The following is a 19,767-nucleotide window of genomic DNA, read 5'->3' as shown; positions in this document are numbered from 1 at the left end:
ATGGCCATATGCATGAATTTTCTTGGCAGTGTATGAGGTGTTTCCCCAACCCTCCCCATTACATGGCCTGGGAGGGAGGGAGGGAGGGAGGGAGGGAGGGAGGGAGGGAGGGACGGACGGACGGACGGACGGACGGACGGACGGACGGACGGACGGACGGACGGACGGACGGACGGACGGACGGACGGACGGACGGACGGACGGACGGACGGACGGACGGACGGACGGACGGACGGACGGACGGACGGACGGACGGACGGACGGACGGACGGACGGACGGACGGACGGACGGACGGACGGACGGACGGACGGACGGACGGACGGACGGACGGACGGACGGACGGACGGACGGACGGACGGACGGACGGACGGACGGACGGACGGACGGACGGACGGACGGACGGACGGACGGACGGACGGACGGACGGACGGACGGACGGACGGACGGACGGACGGACGGACGGACGGACGGACGGACGGACGGACGGACGGACGGACGGACGGACGGACGGACGGACGGACGGACGGACGGACGGACGGACGGACGGACGGACGGACGGACGGACGGACGGACGGACGGACGGACGGACGGACGGACGGACGGACGGACGGACGGACGGACGGACGGACGGACGGACGGACGGACGGACGGACGGACGGACGGACGGACGGACGGACGGACGGACGGACGGACGGACGGACGGACGGACGGACGGACGGACGGACGGACGGACACACACACACACACACACACACACACACACACACACACACACACACACACACACACACACACACACACACACACACACACACACACACACACACCAATGGCCACATACATTCTTTCATTACATCTAATGAGCATATCTTTGGACTGTGTGGCGGAAACCCACGCTGATATGGAGAGAACCTGCAAACTCCACACAGAAGGCCACTGTGCTACCCCTTTAAAGGAATGGTTCACCCTAAAATGAAAATTGTTGGGGTTTTCTCAGTCTTGATTTCTCACTTCTGGTTGAGTCGGAGTGAACTGCGGCCCGGAATAGAGTCTTACAAACGCGCATACCATAGCAGTGCACAGAAGAACAACGGCAAAGGTCAGGGTTTCCATTAAATAACACATTCAATTTCAGTCTTTTTTTTTTTCCAATCCCTATCATATATCACCAAAACACAAAGAATATATGACACGTCGGATAGGACCATTCAGTTATATTTGCTAAGCATGTAAGTTTTTATACTCTATAACATCTCACCTGGGGCTCTAGGTGTGCTGGTTCGGGTGGGGCTTGACATTGAACGTATAGGACTACTCGGATTTGTCTTTGGGTGGCGCTCTTGTGCAGCACTGTGCTGAGTGAAGCAGTCCTTACAGCAGCGCTCCTTACCACCTTGGACACTCACAGCATAACTGCAGCAGTAGTAACAGAATGGCCGTCCACATAACCTGCCAAAAAATATAGAAAACCAATTATACACCACCTTTCGAAAGTTTAAGGTCAGTGAGAAATTAATACTTTTATTCAATTTCTCAAAAGTAGAAAAGATAATATTTTAAAGTTTCTATTCATTAAAGAATCCTGAAAATGTATCACAGCAGCTGTGTTCAACAGTAATATTCATAAGAAATGTTTATTGAGCAGCAAATCAGCATATTAGATTTATTTCTAATATGCTGTCACTAAGAGGCTTGTGTCTGGAAATGGTAATCTTACGTCATGACTTAACATGCAGATTAGGGTGGCACAATATATTGTTTTAGCATTGATATCGCAATGTGCGCATCCACAATAGTATAGGGATCATAGTTGATCAGTGATTAACAAAGATAAATTATATTAATTAATTATATTAGTCATTTATATTTATATAGTGAAGACTATTTTACTTGTGATTATTTAATTTCTGTATCTAAATATTGTTTGAATTACCTGAAAAACATAAGCACTGCTTATTTAATCAGCATCTTTCTTCTAGTGTATTCATCTATGCTTGTAATTTGTTTATTATTTCCTATGCAGATTCACTCCCCAAGGACCCCAACAAAATCACCCCAATCATCCGATAATTATTAATTCTTTACAAATAGAGCTATTCGAATCTGGTGAAATTGTTTTCATAATCACAAAATATATTCCATTGTTATGTTTTTCCAGTATTGTGCAGCCCTAACACAGATACTCTGATACTTCTGTTTTATTCTATGGTTTGAACACAAGTACATGACATTTATAATGGATAACAAAAATGCCATTTCCCCTTAAATTTTCACCCCTGACCTGCAGTTATGTCTGTGCAACATCCAGCTGAAGTGATTGCGGCAGCTCAGGCAGTATGTGACGTCTCTGTCTGTCTGTTCCTCAGCTCTCAGCTTCTGTTCAAACTCCAGTGCATCTGACTTCTGCCATAAAGCATCTTTCTCCCTACAGGGGGAGCCAGAGTTCTATAAAGAACAGCTTGCAACAATTTAGCAGATAGAATAAAGGAATTTTCAAATGAATTTTTTGGGTTGGGTCCTGATGTGTTAAATAAATGCAAAAGGAAAAAACATTCGGTAACTGTCTAAGTCACCTTATAAGCTCAATAAGTCTCTCTTCTAGGTTCTTTTTGGTACGAGAAAGGTCATCAATCTCGGCAGACATCTTCAGTTCAATCTCTTGCTTCTCCATTGCACTTCTGCTTAACTTCACCCCCAGTTCATGACAGGACTGCTGAGCAAGTGTCAGTTCCTTCTCAGCTCTGACGAAAACAAGGATTAGGCCTTGATCAACTCTTGTTTTGTTTTTGCTTAGATTTTTAATAAATGGTCTACCTGAAAAGCAGTACAGAAATCTCTTACCTTGATAAATCCACTCTGAGGTTTTTTATCTGTTCCTCTTTCTGATAAATTATAGTTTCAGAATCGCCAATGAGGGCATTTTTCATTTTGATCATCTGACTGTGATCACTGTTGACAGACTTTAAAACACAAATGCAAAATTATATTTAAATTAGGGTTGGAAATATTGCACCAGCAATTTTAATTTACATGCTCAGTCCTATAAAACAGTATATAAAACAATGTCAATAGCATTATGGTACCCTAAAGGGCCATTCACACCAAGAACGATAACTATAAAGATAACTGTATTATATAATGATAACTATAATACCATCCACTTCAAAGCATAATGTTCTGTTTATTAGAATTTACAGCTTTAAAGGTAGGGTAAGTGTTATTTCAAAACCGTTTTACAAAACAGATTAAGGCAGATTCAAATAACAAACTTGAAGCCAATCAGCAGGTAAGGGGCATTTCTGCTATTGATGGTGAGAAGAGAACGCTCAGTGCAGGTCATTATTCAAAACAGACGACACAAATGACGGACATTAGCCGAGAACTAATATATGCTGGCTTTTGCTTGACTATGCTTGTGTGTCATGTTCGCTTGTTTGTCCAATTTTGATCATATTGTCGCTATCTTCAGTGAGGATAAAGACCCGTTCATTTCCACACCACCGTATGGAGCATCTAAATCTTTTTCATTGAATAATAATATACGATCTGTAACAAACAGGTTCTGCCATAGTCATTGCCTGGGTTACGTATTTGTGGGGCGGAGCTCCACTATCAAAATAGGGCCGAGACCCTTTTGGGGGTAGAGGCGTGCTTGTTTTGGTGATTTGAAATATCAACAACGGTTACCAGAAAGCACTTACCCCACCTTGAAATGCTCAAGCTTTTGCTCAAGTCAGCTCAGTGGAAAGCAAAAGGATGTTCTGTGTGGACAAACCTTAAGAGTAGACTGTTTAACAGTTGCCAAGACTATAGAAAACTATTCAGTGTATTAATATAGGATTCACTTGATTCATTTACATGTTTTTCAATTACTCTATGTAATGAAATGCCAAGTAATGTGAAATGACCTCAGCAAACATCTAATGAGATCATAGTACCTCAAGCTCCAACACTTTGGACTCAAGACTTGAGACTTTCTCGACTTCGTTTTCCAACCTGTTCCTCAGTGCATCCAGTTGCTCATTCAGACCCTTCAGAAAGAAATTTATAAAGAGTTGTACAATATGACAAATCCAAAACCCATAGGCACTGTACACTAAAGACCTACACTCGTGGAACCCAACGCAATAAGATTGCGGCATAGGACTAGATTTGATGGCCGCGGTCGGTAAGGTACTCGTGTGTGTGTACGGGTTGCAGGAGAATAAAAAGATTTGGGGGACTTCTGCAAAATAGAAATATCTAAAAAATAAAACATCTAAAAACAAATAAATTGTTATTCATCTACTGCGCAAAAGCAACAAGAATAACTAAAACAAAATAAAAAGGATTTACAGGCACAAGCATGGGCAGATTTTCTACTAAAAACATGTTTTTGCAACATTGTGCAGTGTAGCCTATCACAGACATATGTGTTGATTTCTTGAACACAATGGACAATCAGTTTTATTTAAGATTGAATCGTATCACAACTCAAAGTGAGCTTTTGTTCAGTGCTAAATTCTGCATGTTGGCAAATCCTGAGATTATAACAAGGAAAATGTGTAGACATTATGAAAGATTCGTTGTGAAGTCAGCTTCATTGATAACGGAGCTTTGTGAGATTGCGCTGAACTGAGATGTCCACTTTTTAGGAATTATTAACCATGTACTAGGGCTGGGCGATAAAACGATAACGATAATTATCACGATATAATTTTCCTCGATAAAACGATAACAACAAGTCGATAAATTCTCGATATACGCGCTATGCGTAATGCTGCGCATGCTTTTTGCAGACCGGGCTTCTGGGTGCTGCACGTGGTGATGTTTACAGTCTGTGGCTGACAAGCTTGGAGGATCGGAGTGAAGTGGAGCGATTAAAAAAGAGCAATAGTGAAGAAAATGCAGCGCTCACGACCAGCTCGGAGGACACAGATATCGTTGACAAGTTAGTTCCCTCAACTTCAGTGGTTTGGAGATATTTTAGCGATCCCATCCGACATAAAACAGAGCGACGTGCATGGACTGCTTATCATAGGTTCACGTTCACCACACGGAATTTAATTATTAAACTGTCGTGTTTCTTCAAAGTTCTTCCATATAACATTGAGCCCAACACAGCGGTGAATCTACATTAACTACATTCACACACCGGCTTATTATCTTTTTAGTTGTAGTAGGTGACTTACAACAAGCTAACGTTACCAAACTATAATCACTAAAACATCGGACTTGTACATCGCTATCATAATTGTTTGTCTTTGGTGATGTATTCATGACTCCGCATCGCCTGTATCAAAAGAGAAATAATGTCATCTGGTGTTTAAAATTAATAAAAAAGACTAGACAGCCCTTACTGGAGATCCACAAATACTGAAATTTTCTCTCCCGACCAGCCCACTGTCGGTGAGGTGTGTGTGTGTGTGTGTGTGTCGGTGAGATGCACGGTGGACCAATCCACTGTGAGGCAAGAGAAGGGGCCTCAAAATGTTTCTTAAAACGCTTTTTTTTGCCCGTTTGCGTTTTTAGTGTTTTACTTACACAATTAAATATATATAATGCAATATTGAGCGTTTTGTTCTATTTCAGCTGCGAAAATCGTTCACAGCAGAGAACCGCAACGCGTCTCACAGCAACGTGGGTAAATGAACGATTCAGTGTTTGAATGAATCGTTTGAATGAACGACTCAATGACTCGCTCATTAAGACGGCCACCTGCTGCCACCTACTGGTGGTTTAATTTGATCTTTAAACATACTTTCCAACATGTCTTATTTGTCTATTCAAAACTACAAATCTCAAAACATTATTTAATGCTGTTGTAATTTTTCAGTGTAAATTTTTTATTTTGATTGGTAACAGCCCTTATAGTGTCTTATTTTAATTTATTGTATTGATCAAAATTACAAATATAAAATGAAACATGAAGCTTAGCCTATATTTAATAAGATTAAGGGAAAATGCCCTTTATAAAAGGTGAAAATATCACAAATTTCAAATGATTCAATAAAAATAAAAACCACAAATATGCAGATTTAAATATGTCAAAGCTGACTGAACACTGGTGAGAATAATGCTTCAGAATAAATTATATTTACAACACACACACACACACACACACACACACACACACACACACTTTTCCGGACAAGCTAATTTTTTACTTGGACAAGCTTGAACGATTTACTTGTTCGAAGGACAAGCACATGAACATGCTTAATGTCAAGCCCTGTATAATGATATTATTGATATATAGTGTTGAGTAAAATAATGCCGACCACAGTTAAGATTTTAATAAATAAATCTACCTCAGTTTAAATACATTTTTCACTTGTTTGGGAAGTGTTTGTCATGTTTTGACAATAAAGGTTAGTTTTAAAACCACAGCTAACTGTTTGTTTTCTACATATTTCACTCAGGAGCAAAAATATGCCTTTAAACTTTAAAGAAATAAAGATTTTACATTTATCGTGATATTTATCGATATCGACTGATATGCTAAATTATATCGTGATAATTTTTTTGGGCCATATCGCCCAGCCCTACCATGTACGCACTTGTTTTTATGTTAAATTACTTTAAACTATTTAATGAATGTATAGAAAAAATCTATTTATACTTTTATGCAGTCTTTTGCAGACGGGAGCGGGACAAAACTTGAATGTTATAGGTGGGAGAAGGTAATGTATATTTTTGCGGGAGTGGGACAAAATCCTGCAGGATCAGGACTGAAAAATCTATCCTGAACAGGTCTTTACTGTGTACTTCAGTTACCTGTATTTGACTTTGGTGGTGCTCGGCCTCATCGCTCAACTGGGACCTCATTGTGTCAACTTCCCTCTGCCGGATCTCTTGGAGGCTTTTGGCTTCTTCCTCCACCTGGTTAAATCTCTCCTGCAACTTCTGCATGGCTTCTGGGAGTCCCTCTGTCTGCTTTAGCTGCTCTTGGAGTCTTGCATTATCTTTACTCATGGAATCCATCGAAACACTTAGAGTTTCCACCTCCTCTTGTGCCTCCATCTGTAGCTCCTTCAGTTTGGCAGAGAGCTCTTCCCAACGCAACTGAGCCTCCTCTTTTTGGCCCGTCAACATGCAAACTTGAACCCCAAGCTCTGCTGTCTCAGTGTTGGCCCTATGTAAGGCCTCACGAGCCTCTCCGTTCTCAAATACAAGTGTACTGTTCTCATTTTTCAACAAGTGAAGCTCTTCCCTCATGGCAGTCATGTTTGTTTGGATTTCTGACCGTACCTTAGCCTCCATATCCCTCTCTTTTACCAGAGCATCCTCTCTTTCACGGCAGTGTAGCATTTCCTCCACATGCCTACGATTTAACTCTTCCACCTGGGATTTGAGTTGCTCTGTCTGAGCACGGAGGTCTTCTCTGGAGGCTTCTGTCACTTCCTGCAGAGCCTGGATCTTCATCCTCTCCTCTGAGCTTACCAATAGCTGAGCTCGGAGCTCCATGACCTCCTCCTGACGTCTGGAGACCTCCTTCATGTTAAGTTCAAGTTGGGCCTCAGCTAGCGCCAACCTGGAAGTGGATTCTCCATTATCAGTTCTTGAGGATTCAATGGCTTCAAGTAGGTGTTTAGAAGATGTTCTCTTGTTTTCCTGTGGGACTGCAGCACTGTCATCTAATTCTTCCAGCCTTGATATACTCTTCTCCCCAAGTTGTTCAATTTCGGTTTCCTCATTGTTCATCTGGCCATTCTGTATGCACTTCTCCGGATTTTGGTTTTCTACAGTCAGTCCAGCTGACTCCAGTCTACTTCTCAGTTGTCTTTCGGAGGCTTGTGCAGTAATCAGTTCTCTCTCTAAAGTGGTCTTGGTTTGCGCCAGCTCCTTGCTGCTGTCTTCATTTCTTTTCACAGTCTGAATCAGCTTAGCATTGATCTCCATTAAACTTGTGCACTGGATCTTGTACTCTTCCAATTTCTTGGCTTGCAATTGTAAGCTCTGATTCTCTGAAGTCAACCGCTGGTTGTGATTCTCCAGTTGCCGAATCTTCTGGGTACTGGTGGACAACTCATTCGTCTTTGTTTTTAGTTGTTCTTCAAGCACACTTTTATGTTGCAGCTCCTCTTGCATCCTTTTCTTGAGCTCCTCCAGTTGACTCTCCTGGGCCTCCAATGCCCTTTGCACATCCTGAAGCTGTGTCTGGAGGTTCCCAGTTTCCCGCTCCTTCAGAGATAGTGCTCCCTGAAGGTGGTTGATAGTCACCTGCAGCTCATCAGCCTGTTGCTTTGCAGTTGTTCGTTCCTTGTCGGCAGAGACTCTACATGTGTCCAGTTTGCCTTCCATCTCCTTTAACTTCTCTTGCTGAAGCGTCAGCTCCTGGGCAAGTCGCTCAGCAAGTCTAGCCCGGTCTTCGCTCTCTCTTCTAGATTCAATCCTTTCTTCTTCAGCCTCCTTTAGCTTGGTCAGGAGCTCTTGGATCTTCCAGGCCGAGTCATAGTAAGTAGCAGCCTGCTGTCCTTTTTCACTCAACGCTCCGTCAAGCTTTGCCAGCAACTCCATGTTCCTTTTCTCTGCAATGTTCAGCTTGGATTCTAGATTGCGTTCTGATGTCCGTAGAACCTCCAGCTCCTGTGTGGTGGGATTGGTGGACTCTCTGACAGCTTTTACCACCTCCTCCTCCCCTGCACACTGTCCTCCTCCGTTCTCTTGATTAGGACCTTTAGCCAAGAGTTGTTCCTGTAGGTCACTGAGCACAGCTCTCAGACCACCTGCCTCGCTTGTGAGCTGCTGAACCTTCTCCTGGAGCTTTTTTTGTCTCAGTTCTGACTGGTCAAGCTCAATGCGCAGTTCCTCAGAAGCGCTACAGGACAGCTCGCCCAACTCGCCCAGATCACCTAGCAAACTGGAGCCAAATTCTTGGCCTGGGAGGAACTCCTGAGCTTGCTGCATTAGGGGGAAAAATACAATTATTCAACAGTGACAAAAAAATGCATTCACTAACAGTCTATTTTGGACAATGAAAGACACTAAATTAGATGTATTGAATCTTAAATTAGATTGGTGGTAAAAATAAAGGAAAACAGACTTAAAAATAAGTAGTGTTCTGGGTAGCATGATTCATGCAATGCGTTTTACATAAGATTACTTTTTCGAAGTACAGAGTGCTGAGTTTATTCCATAATAGCAAGGTAATTTTTACAGTAAGTAGCAGTTTTCTTTTTGAATTTAATTACTGAGAGACAAACTTGAAAACCTCTCAGTTTTCTATATTGTAGTCATGTATGCCAATGATCAAATTACTTAAACTAAATTTAAAATAAAAACTGACAATATAAAAAAATAAAAGCTAATTCAAAAATATTAATAAATATTAATATTGAACATTCATTAATATTGAACATCCATTTAGTTTTTTAGGGGTGATGCAATATTGCAGTAGATTACTTTTAAAAGAACAGCTCACCAACATGAAATTAATAAATTAATTGATACATCTGACAACATGTATCCAAAGATTGTGAGGATATGAACAGAACAGACCATTTTATTGCTGTTTTTAATGTGTTAGCAAACCTGTGAGTAATTGCTGACCAGACTGTTGACACTAGAGCAGCGACTGGGTGGTTTCCACACATGGGCAGTTGAGAGAGCTGATCCCAGAGTCTTTCTGTATGTGTAAAATGCACATAAGTGTATATTCTTTTGCTCATTTGTTTTATTAATATTATTTGACCATGAAAAAACAAGTATACATTTATGTAGAGCTTAGATAAAGTTATTGTAGGCAATGCCCTTTCATGTACCACTTTCCTAAACCCTAATACATGTGCAAATACTGTAAAAATAATTTGCATTTTAATTTTTCCCGTTCACTTTATTGTCAAAAGTATTGGGACACCCCTCCAAATCACTAAATTCAAGTGTTTCAATTGCTTCCATGGCCACAGGTGTATAAATTATCCACAAGGCATGCAGACTCTTCTACACACATTAGCGAAAGAATGGGTCGCTCTCAGGAGCTCTGTGAACTCAAGCGTGGTAGCGTGATAAGTTGCCACCTTTGCAATAAGTCCATTCGTGAAATTTACTCTCTACTAAATATTCCACGGTCAACTGTTAGTGGTATAACAAAGTGGAAGCAATTGGGGAAAATAGCAACTCAGCAATGAAGTGGTAGATCACATAAAATCACAGAAAGGGGTCAGCGCATGCTGAGGCACGCAGTCACAGAAGTCGGCAACTTTCTGCAGAGTCAATTGCTACAGACCTCCAAACTTCATGTGGCCTTCAGATTAGCTCAAGAGCAGTGTGTAGAGAGCTTCATGGAATGGGTTTCCATGGCCAAGCAGCTGCATCCAAGCCTTACATCACCAAGTGCAATGCAAAGCGTCAGATGCAGTGGTGTAAAGCACGCCGACACTGGACTCTTGAGTGACTATTCACGTTTCTTTGTCTGGCAATGTAATGGACAAGTCTGTTTTTTGCGGTTGCAGAAGAACGGTACTTGCCTGACTACATTGTGCTAAGTGTAAAGTTTGGTGAAGGGGGATTATGGCGTGGGTTAATTTTCAGTAGTTGGGCTTGGCCCCTTCCAGTGAAAGGAACATTTAGTCAATTTCATGCTCCCAACTTTTTTGTGAACAGTTTGGGGATGGCCCCTTCCTGTTCCAACATGACAAAGCAAGGTCCATAGTCATGGATGAGTGAGTTTGGTGTGGAGAACTTTGACTAGTCTGCACAGAGTCCTGACCTCAACCTGATAAAACACCTGCGAGCATTCTTGGTATAATTCAAAACATCCTTTAATTAGACCTGCAAGCCAGGCCTTCTCCTCCAAAATCAGTGCCTGACCTCACAAATGCGCTTCTAGAAGAATGGTCAAAAATTCCTATAAACACTCCTAAACCTTGTGGAAAGACTTCCCAGAAGAGTTGAAGCTGTTATAGCTGCAAAGGGTGGGACAACTCCATATTAAACCCTAGAGATTAAGAATTGGATGTTATTAAAGTTCATGTGCATGAAAAGGCAGATGTCCCAAAACTTTTGGAAATATAGTGTATGTGAAATTTGCAATAATACAATGTATTAGGCTGTAACAATGCTATTAAAACAGACTGCTCAATAAATGGAAAAATCTAAATAATACAACTGGTTAAATGTATTTCAAATGCAAGTCAATGTAAGTCATTATTGTTGTGTTCCTCATTAATTGAAACCTTCCAAATTACCTGGCAAAAGTAGGCCAGTCAGAGTCAAGATCGTGACCTCGGGATGCTACATCAAACTGGACCTCATTGAGTTCATACAGGTGGTTGATGATATCGATGTTCAGATGGGACTTCAGAAAGGGACCGCGTTCATAATACCACTCACTGTGATACACAAAAATCAGTGAGCAATGATAATCAAAACTGAAATTCTCAGAATGTTTGTTTTTAAGAGATGCTATACACTGTGCATTTCAGTGAATGTATCTTTTATAACACAGACACCAGCCTTTGGCCTGCAATTCACTGTGTTGTCAGTATTATAATAAAAAACGCTAACATGACATGCAAGTATGCTACTTTGAGACAACAAGTTTTAAAAAAGAAGTGAAAGCGGGTGGAGGAAGGGAAACACTGCTGTTCTGTAAAAAAACAGCTTGCAAAACTGTGATACTTGTGAATTTTAATGAATGCATTAATATATGCACAAATGCATCAACATTTTTCATTCACATGACTATATTGAGTTATATGCAAAATAAATATTATTTGTAATTTATTGTAGACTAATTTAGTGAAGCCTAAACTGTTTAAATATAATAGATCTAGTTTCTGGTTTCATTTACACTTTGTTTTCGTGTGAATTCTTTACCACACTTTAGAATGTTGTGTGGTTGTGCTTTCCGTCAAAACATTTGTTTGCATGTTTGAGTGTAAGTCTCAGACATACCACTGATAATATTTACACTAGAATGTTATACTAATGTTATATTAACTCATTTTCATCTTCATTTCTACTTCTTCTCATGTTAATTTTTAGTTAATGCCATATCATAAACATTTACTGGATGTTTACTGGAAATACAAATTATACTTTGCACTTTAGGGGAGATAGCAATTGCAAATGTATGCATTTTGAGCTATGAATCATAATCTTACTGTACATGTATTAAGATAAGTTTGCATTAAGATGGTCAAATTATTGATGATCACATTACCATGTGACTTTGTAGTTCATAAGACATTGCTGAAGAGTGTCTGCAAGCCTTTGGTGCACCAGACAGTAGCGGATGAAAGCCCTTCCTTTCCCCAATGATGTCTTCAGCTAAATGCACACACAATAAACACATAGACCTTGCATTCAATAAAAAAGATATACATGTTTTAAAATCACAGAGCATCCTGAGAATGACGTTCAGTTTGGCCAGACCACAATCAGATTCTTATTTTGCTGTTCACACCAAAACCCCAAAGATCCTTATGATAGTGGAATGAGGCATGCTGAAGAACAATTACAACAAACATGTGAACATCACAACAGAGCTACACTGAAAACTAATTTGGAGAAGAATTCATTACAAAGATTACATTGAATTAAACGTGAAACTTTGACATGGAAAGATTGAAATTGTATTTCAGTGAAACAACACCTGACAAACATTTGAGTTTTTAAAGGTATTCCATAGTTTAGAGGTCATTGAACAGATCATCTGCTTAAAAACATGAAGATCACTACATTATATTTAGTTTTTAAAGTGCCCCAATTATGTTTTTTTTTTAAATAAATATTACCTTTATTGCAGTGTGTAATACAGATGATTGTGAATGTAAAAGGTCTGCAAAGTTTTAAAGATCAAAGTGCACAACAAATAAAGTTACTTTAGTGAGGACCACCTAAGTCAAAAACCTTTTCATTGGCTTATTTTGCAAAGTTACATTTGGCGATATGGCTCTGTTCTAAATTCCTCATCCTATTCATGAGCTCCATGAAAAGCCAAGACAGGGAACAGCAGCAGCTTCTGGGGACAACCTCACCTTTTTTTTAGCAGCATAAATTCCCCCATTGAGAACAGAGCATGCATCAATGACAAGAGAATGACATTGATTAAGTTAAACACAAGTTTAAGGAGAAGCTGGGGAGGAGGTGGGTTGCAAAGCTGCTTATAAGTAAGGTGCACTGTTTAAGAGTTGCAAATTGAGAGCATAGGAATCAGATCAGCTGATATGGTTGGGGTCTGACATTTTTATCAGCTGATGTCAGCTGATAGCGGAGCTTGACTATGCAGCCTGCCTGAACTAACACAGAATGATTGATTTGTCTACTAAAAGAAAGATTTTATTCTGAACTGCTGGAACGAGTCATTATCAGGAATTCAATATCACTTCCTGTTATATACGTACATAACCATGTACCAACTTTGCATTACCAGCTAATGGTCTTCATCAGTGTTGGGAAAGTTACTTTAAAAAATAATGCATAACAATATTGTGTTGCTCTCTATGGGAAGTAATATGTTACATTACTTTTGCATTGCTTTTTCTGGGCTGGGTTTGCTTGTTTGCTTTATAATAACCAAAAAAGGCCCTTTCACACCAAAAGTGCAATAAAAATGTGTTACTTTACTAGTTGTTTGAAGAAAAGTTATTAACCAGCAACACTGGTCTTCATTGCCCGTGAACAATGTCTACTTTGACTCGCCCTGTAGCTGAGGTCTGTAAGAGTTTGGTTCGCGTTGATGCTGTTTTCACCTCTGCAAATCCACTTTGCTTGCACTTCCAAAGGATGAGGATATAGAAAAAAATGACACCATCATTGCTGTTCGTATGCTGGAAAGTGCTGGAAAGGAACTCTTTACCATATCTGCATTCCAGCTCTGGATCATCGGAGCAGGTATTCAGATATGGTAAAGCGTTCCATTCCAACACACACTGTAAGCAGTGGACCAATCACAACAGACTGGGCCATCTGACCAATCAGAGCAGAGTAGACTCGCAGAAAGGAGGTGTTTGGACTGAATCTTCAAGCAAACCATTTTCGGATTAGGTCATTAATACATATGCAATATATTATATGAGAAAAAAAAAAAAAAAAAAAAAAAAAAAAAAAAAAAAAAAATATATATATATATATATATATATATATATATATATATATATATATATATATATATATATATATATATATATATATATATATATATATATATATTTTTTTTTTTTTTTTTTACTTTGGATGCATGTGAACCTGATGTAGGAGACCTCCAAAACAAAATTAGCAAGAAAACAGAATAATAGGGCCATTCCTTATTAGTATTAAAATAATTTAATAAAACTAAACTTTTGGTAGTCCGACCAAATAGTTAAGAAATCCTGTTCAATATTCCCTTCTGCTGATCTGGCAAACTAGAAATGAAAGGTCAAGCTAAGTGCAATGCATAGTGGGATACACTCTGTGTGCCATGTGCTCTGGTTATATACTGCACATTTTGGCAAGTATAGTAAAAGGACCTCTGGGTATTCCATATATTCAGAAAATGTGTGTATACACGCAACGCAAACTGAAAATATTGTATGAGTAGTATGGTAATACGCCATTCTAAACGCAAACAATGTCTGTCTCGGGGACAGAATGGTCAGGAGAACAGATGGAGGATTACAGTGGGTGACCAAAGAGCATAAGGACACCAGATGGAAACGTTACACTACAGCCGATGCTAGATTTGTTCTGGATTCAAAACTCACATAAACCTGCATTCAGTGGCAAATTCATTCTGAAGAGTTTAAATTGTATGTATTAGTGAAAGTCGTTCTTTAAAAGGAAAGAAAAAGGAAAATGTTCTTATAATTGATTACATTAATGTAAAACAGGTGTCTTAAACAGATTATTTTGGGAACACTACACACAAAAAAATTAAGATAACAACTCACTACAGCCTTGCAGTGTGCAGAATGCAATTTCTGTGTATATTGTGGGTGATTGCTAGGATGTTGTTATGTGGTTTCTAGGAAGTTCTTAGTGGTTACATACTGGCTAAGAGTCAGGGTTATTGCTGTTTAGAGCCAAAATTGGTCCAACAGTAATAATATTCTGGTTCTAAAATAAGTCTAAGGTCTCTCCTTGAACGTAAGTCCATGATTTTTCCACTATTTTTGTCCAACCGGCTGATAAATTAAGTGGGATCCCTTATATAAAAAGTTTGCCCAAACTATGGTCAATCAAGTCAATCAGTTTGGTTGCCCATGTTCTTCAAAATATCTTCTTTTGTGTTCAGCCGAAGAAAGAAGCTCATACAGGTTTGGAACAACTTGAGAGTGAGTAACTTATGAGTTTTTATTTTGGGTGAAGTTATGAGTTGACCTAAGTGGTTTCTATCTAACCCAAAGTAATAGTAATAGTTCTGCATGCATTAGCAAACAGCACTAAAATCAGCACCTGCCTATGTGTATAACGTATGACTCTTTGATCTACGAACAGAACAGTTATATTTGCGAGAGCCTCTACTGCTAGTCGAACACCTACAGCACATGACCAACCTGCGGCTGAGCGTCACTGCTCCCTTCTTGAAACCCTCCAGAGAGGTGGAGATAAAAAAAGACGTATGTAAAATGTCAGAAAAACAGCGACATGAAACTGTGAAAGAGAAATGAGAAGGTACGCTGGAGCCAAACACGCACTGGCTGAAGAGATGTGTTTTCCTGCAGAGGTTTGTGGATTACCTCAGGGATTGATTTGACAAAGCGAATGCCGTCATTAGCTCCTTTAATCTTGGCCAGGCAGTCACAGAAATAATCCCAGTAGTCTTTCCTGCTGCCCAGAAATGTGGTCCTCGCTTTCTGGTCAAACTGGACACAACAGTCAACAGGTTAATCTCAAAGCTATCACTTTTGATTGAATATGACTGCGGAGATCACCAATCTTCCAGGCCACCACAGAATGTCATGTTAAAATCTGCAAGAATCCAGTTCAGGTGTGAACTGAATTCCACATGACATTCCACTTTTGCTCAAGTTAAAACTAGTTCCACCAGAATCTGCAAACTTATTTAAACATTTCCTGCACTGACTGTGGGCAACAAGTCTGTGATTTTATATAAATTATTGCTAAATTTGTTTTTTATTATTATTACAATTTACAGTTGTCAAATCAATAAATAAAGTAATTGAAATACATTTGAAATAAAATATAAATATTATATTAAAAACATAAACAACAATGAGAAATCATGCCTTGACACAACTGAAATAAACAAGTTTAGGTTGAAGTACTGAAATTACAAAAAACTATGGAATTTGATGTTTAAGTCATTTAAACTTAAATAGCATTACAATGACTTAAAACATGAGTTGAATCTTATATAACTAATTAAAAAATTAATTAAAGTGATGTAAAAAATATGTTTTTACAAATTTTTTACAGTGTAAAAATGATAAAAGCAAACAATTACTAAAACAAACTAAAATTGAAATAAACCCTAAATAAATAAAAGAATTTAAAACATTAAATAATATAGTGTGTGTGTGTGTATATATATATATATATATATATATATATATATATATATATATATATAACTGTCAAATGAAGGACCTAAATTCATTTTTATTAATTTAACTAATTATTTAAAAAATAATAATGATATAAAAGTAATTAATTTAATTATTTCCTCTGACTCATAATAGGGAGAAAAGGAGTAAGGAATTTTCTGTATTATTATCAGACCCCTATTTAAATATGCTAAGGTAAGGTACTTAACTAATATTTTGGTCGATGATATTTTAATCCAATCATTGAACACAAAAGGGGCAGAGATGTGGATTACAACCATTTGAATTCTGTGGAAAGTTTTGTAGGTGCAGATTCCATGCATTTTAACTGCAACTTGAACATGAACTTCAGAGTTCATGATGAACAAAGAAATCTTAAGCATAAAAATGTAAACAACCTTAAAAACTCTGCCATACTTGCAGTAGGTACTCCAGTTTATAGCAGAACTTGTGAAGGCTGGAACTGTCATCGCTGATGGGCTCTCCAGTATCACAGTGTTCTTTGCTCAACTCAGAAACTGCATCTGCAGGTGAAGTGCAATATAGATTCATGAAGTTACATAAAGAGTATATACATTATAGGGCTGTAACGATATGCGATATGAAATCGAAATCGCAATACGCAGGTCCACGAACCTGTATCGCGATGTGAGAAGGCAGAATCGCGACACACCCCTTCCAACTCCCAGAATTATCCTTCCTGTCCAGGTCCAACTTTTAAGTCAGCAGTATGGCAACATTTCAGCTACCCGGTGGAGAACAAGGATGGCAATCGTGTAGTTGACAAGACCCACACAATTTGCCGTAAGTGTTTCAAGAAGCTTCCCCAACCAGCTGGCAACGTGGTGTGAGCGTGGCGTTTCTGTTGCGTGTTATTCGCGGGGCGGCTGCGTGGCGTTTTCTCTTTCTTTGCACACCAGAAGCGTGTCTGACGCGCGCTTCTTTTGGTATTGATGTACAGGAGGCCCTATACTTCATGTTAAATATATATTGCCTATTGGTACCGCAAAGAAAACGTCGGCAGTAGCCTATTGACCATACAGATATATGGTATTGACGGCAAAATAGGCTACAGAATACTGTACAGAATAAAACTGTTTTGTCCCCCCCATATCGAGGTTTGTATCGTACCGTGGGTCAAAAATCGTGATACGAACCGAATCGTGGGTTTGGTGTATCGTTACAGCCCTAATACATTATAAAGGGTTGACATGAATATGAACATTGGTCCGGATGAATATTGTTGGTGTTACATAGCTTGAATTTTGTTTTGGGATTGAGCGTATTGCACAAAGTTGTACTCATTCCCTCACACAGATTTTGCTCTCACACCCAAAGTGTGTGCATCTCTCAGTACTAAATTGAGTTCTTTTTCACTGCTTATTGCGCTTAACCAGTCAAACGCACACAAAATAGAGTCAAAATGAGTATTCACGTAAACACAGTCAGTTATGTTTTAAGTGAATGTAAACAGTTGAGAAAGAAAAAGTATGTGTAACAATGGATCTGTCCGTCAGGTCTTAAAGTGACAGCGGCCTAAGTCACTTGCCGCAAAATTATGAGATACTATTAAAAATATCTATAAAGTTTTCCCCATGGTATCAATATCAACATTTTGGCCAGTGAAAATGATGAGTATTAACTTTGGAAAACCACTAGCTACAGTAGCTGGTGTGCAAAAAATGTATGGCAAGCCCTGATTGTTATATATTGTAGAGAGACTGCATGATGTTTGAATTAAGAACAACTAGTTTCCAAATTTCACCTTACATTAATGAGAAACATTAATATTATTAAATAAGCACCAATGAGCTAAATTTCACAGATCATGATTTCAATACTGCCCATGCAGATAACATGCTAGATGAATACCTACGAGAATACAAAGTATGTAGGGAAATAGTGTAGGCTTCATCCAAAATAGCATACTTCCCTAATACATAGTAGCCGAAAAACAGTATGTGACAAAAGAAGTATGTACGAATTCACAGTACTCATAAAAGTGTAGGCAAAAAGTACACGGATGACCTACTACTTCCGGCGCGATTCTAAAGTGCACATACAATGGACACTTTACTATCCTATAAGGGCATGGAAGATGATTTATGTTCAGAGAGGATTGATAGGTAGTTCACATGATAATGACAACATGTCAAAATGTGGTATGTCCAGAATGTGTATAATGTACATTCATACTACATATACTCTTACTATAAAGAGCATTTTTAAAAAAATACCTAACGTTACTCAAGAGAGTATGTGATTTTGGACGCAGCTGTAGTGTATCTAGAATAAGCTCTAACATCTCTTGGCCAACCACAGCATCAAGAGACTCAGTTCACATGACTCTCCGAACATGCAATAAATCACACTCTGTGTGTGTGTGTGTGTGTGTGTGTGTGTGTGTGTGTGTGTGTGTGTGTGTGTGTGTGTGTGTGTGTGTGTGTGTGTGTGTGTGTGTGTGTGTGTGTGTGTGTGTGTGTGTGTGTGTGTGTGTGTGTGTGTGTGTGTGTGTGTGTGTGTGTGTGTGTGTGTGTGAGGGTGAGGGTGAGACAGAGCCAGATTTTACCATGCAGATCTCTGATTATTCTCTGCAGCTGGTTTTCTCCGACTGTACTCATGGTGGGCTGAATATGTTAGTGTGGATGGTTCATAAAGTAAACATTATGTCTGTAAAAGCAAAGAAAAAACAGGGTTGTACTAAAATAATAAAGACAACAATAAAACTGTAAACCTCAAACTGTTTATGATGGTATGATACCATGTCATAAAAACATAATATGTTATGATATATATATATATATATATATATATATATATATATATATATATATATATATATATATTTATGTATGCTTTGTATGATAACATAGGATAAGAAGAGCAATATAGAATAATTAAATATATTAGTGTGTTGTGGATTTTTATTGATTTGTTCTTAAACGTGGAGAACTTCACAGTCATACATTCACAAACCCTAAATAGTATATCATGATTAACATGTTTAAAAAACTAAAACTATAAATACTCCTTTTTAATATTTAAATGAGACTGCGGAGACAACGCACCTGCTGAACTTTACAACTTCTCAACAGCGTTTTATCGTTTGAGTCATACGTCTAACAGTTTATCGTCAGGATAAATACATGTATATAAGATAACCCGATGCAAACAATGATACATAGATGTAAAATAAAGACATACTTCATACAGAAAGATGATCTTCCTCATCGAGTATTTACAGTAGCTACAACCGTGCTGCCATTACAGGGGGGGTTACTAAGATTGACTGAC

The 19,767-nt window shown here is 38.9% G+C and overlaps 1 protein-coding gene across 2 annotated transcripts in view; it reads right to left on the bottom strand.

Annotated features, from left to right (window-relative positions):
- Window positions 1–19,767, bottom strand: part of fyco1b (FYVE and coiled-coil domain autophagy adaptor 1b) — a 28,555-nt gene extending 8,788 nt beyond the window's left edge. The window contains exons 1-13 of one of the 2 annotated variants that reach the window (XM_067452749.1): window positions 19,678–19,767; window positions 19,043–19,143; window positions 16,891–16,997; window positions 15,646–15,771; window positions 12,147–12,253; window positions 11,170–11,313; window positions 9,515–9,608; window positions 6,758–8,884; window positions 3,940–4,032; window positions 2,843–2,961; window positions 2,575–2,742; window positions 2,283–2,426; window positions 1,260–1,450 (exon numbers count right to left, since the gene is read on the bottom strand). In XM_067452749.1, coding sequence (XP_067308850.1) covers window positions 1,260–1,450; window positions 2,283–2,426; window positions 2,575–2,742; window positions 2,843–2,961; window positions 3,940–4,032; window positions 6,758–8,884; window positions 9,515–9,608; window positions 11,170–11,313; window positions 12,147–12,253; window positions 15,646–15,771; window positions 16,891–16,997; window positions 19,043–19,094 — 3,472 coding nt within the window. In that variant the 5' untranslated portion in view covers window positions 19,095–19,143; window positions 19,678–19,767. Of the gene's footprint in view, window positions 1–1,259; window positions 1,451–2,282; window positions 2,427–2,574; window positions 2,743–2,842; window positions 2,962–3,939; window positions 4,033–6,757; window positions 8,885–9,514; window positions 9,609–11,169; window positions 11,314–12,146; window positions 12,254–15,645; window positions 15,772–16,871; window positions 16,998–19,042; window positions 19,144–19,677 lie in introns of those variants that run through there. The other variant, XM_067452750.1, reaches the window with a different exon arrangement.

The sequence above is a fragment of the Pseudorasbora parva genome, chromosome 9 (assembly GCF_024679245.1).
Source record: "Pseudorasbora parva isolate DD20220531a chromosome 9, ASM2467924v1, whole genome shotgun sequence".
NCBI classification, from domain to species: domain Eukaryota; kingdom Metazoa; phylum Chordata; class Actinopteri; order Cypriniformes; family Gobionidae; genus Pseudorasbora; species Pseudorasbora parva.
This window is presented reverse-complemented; position numbering and strand designations above follow the sequence as displayed.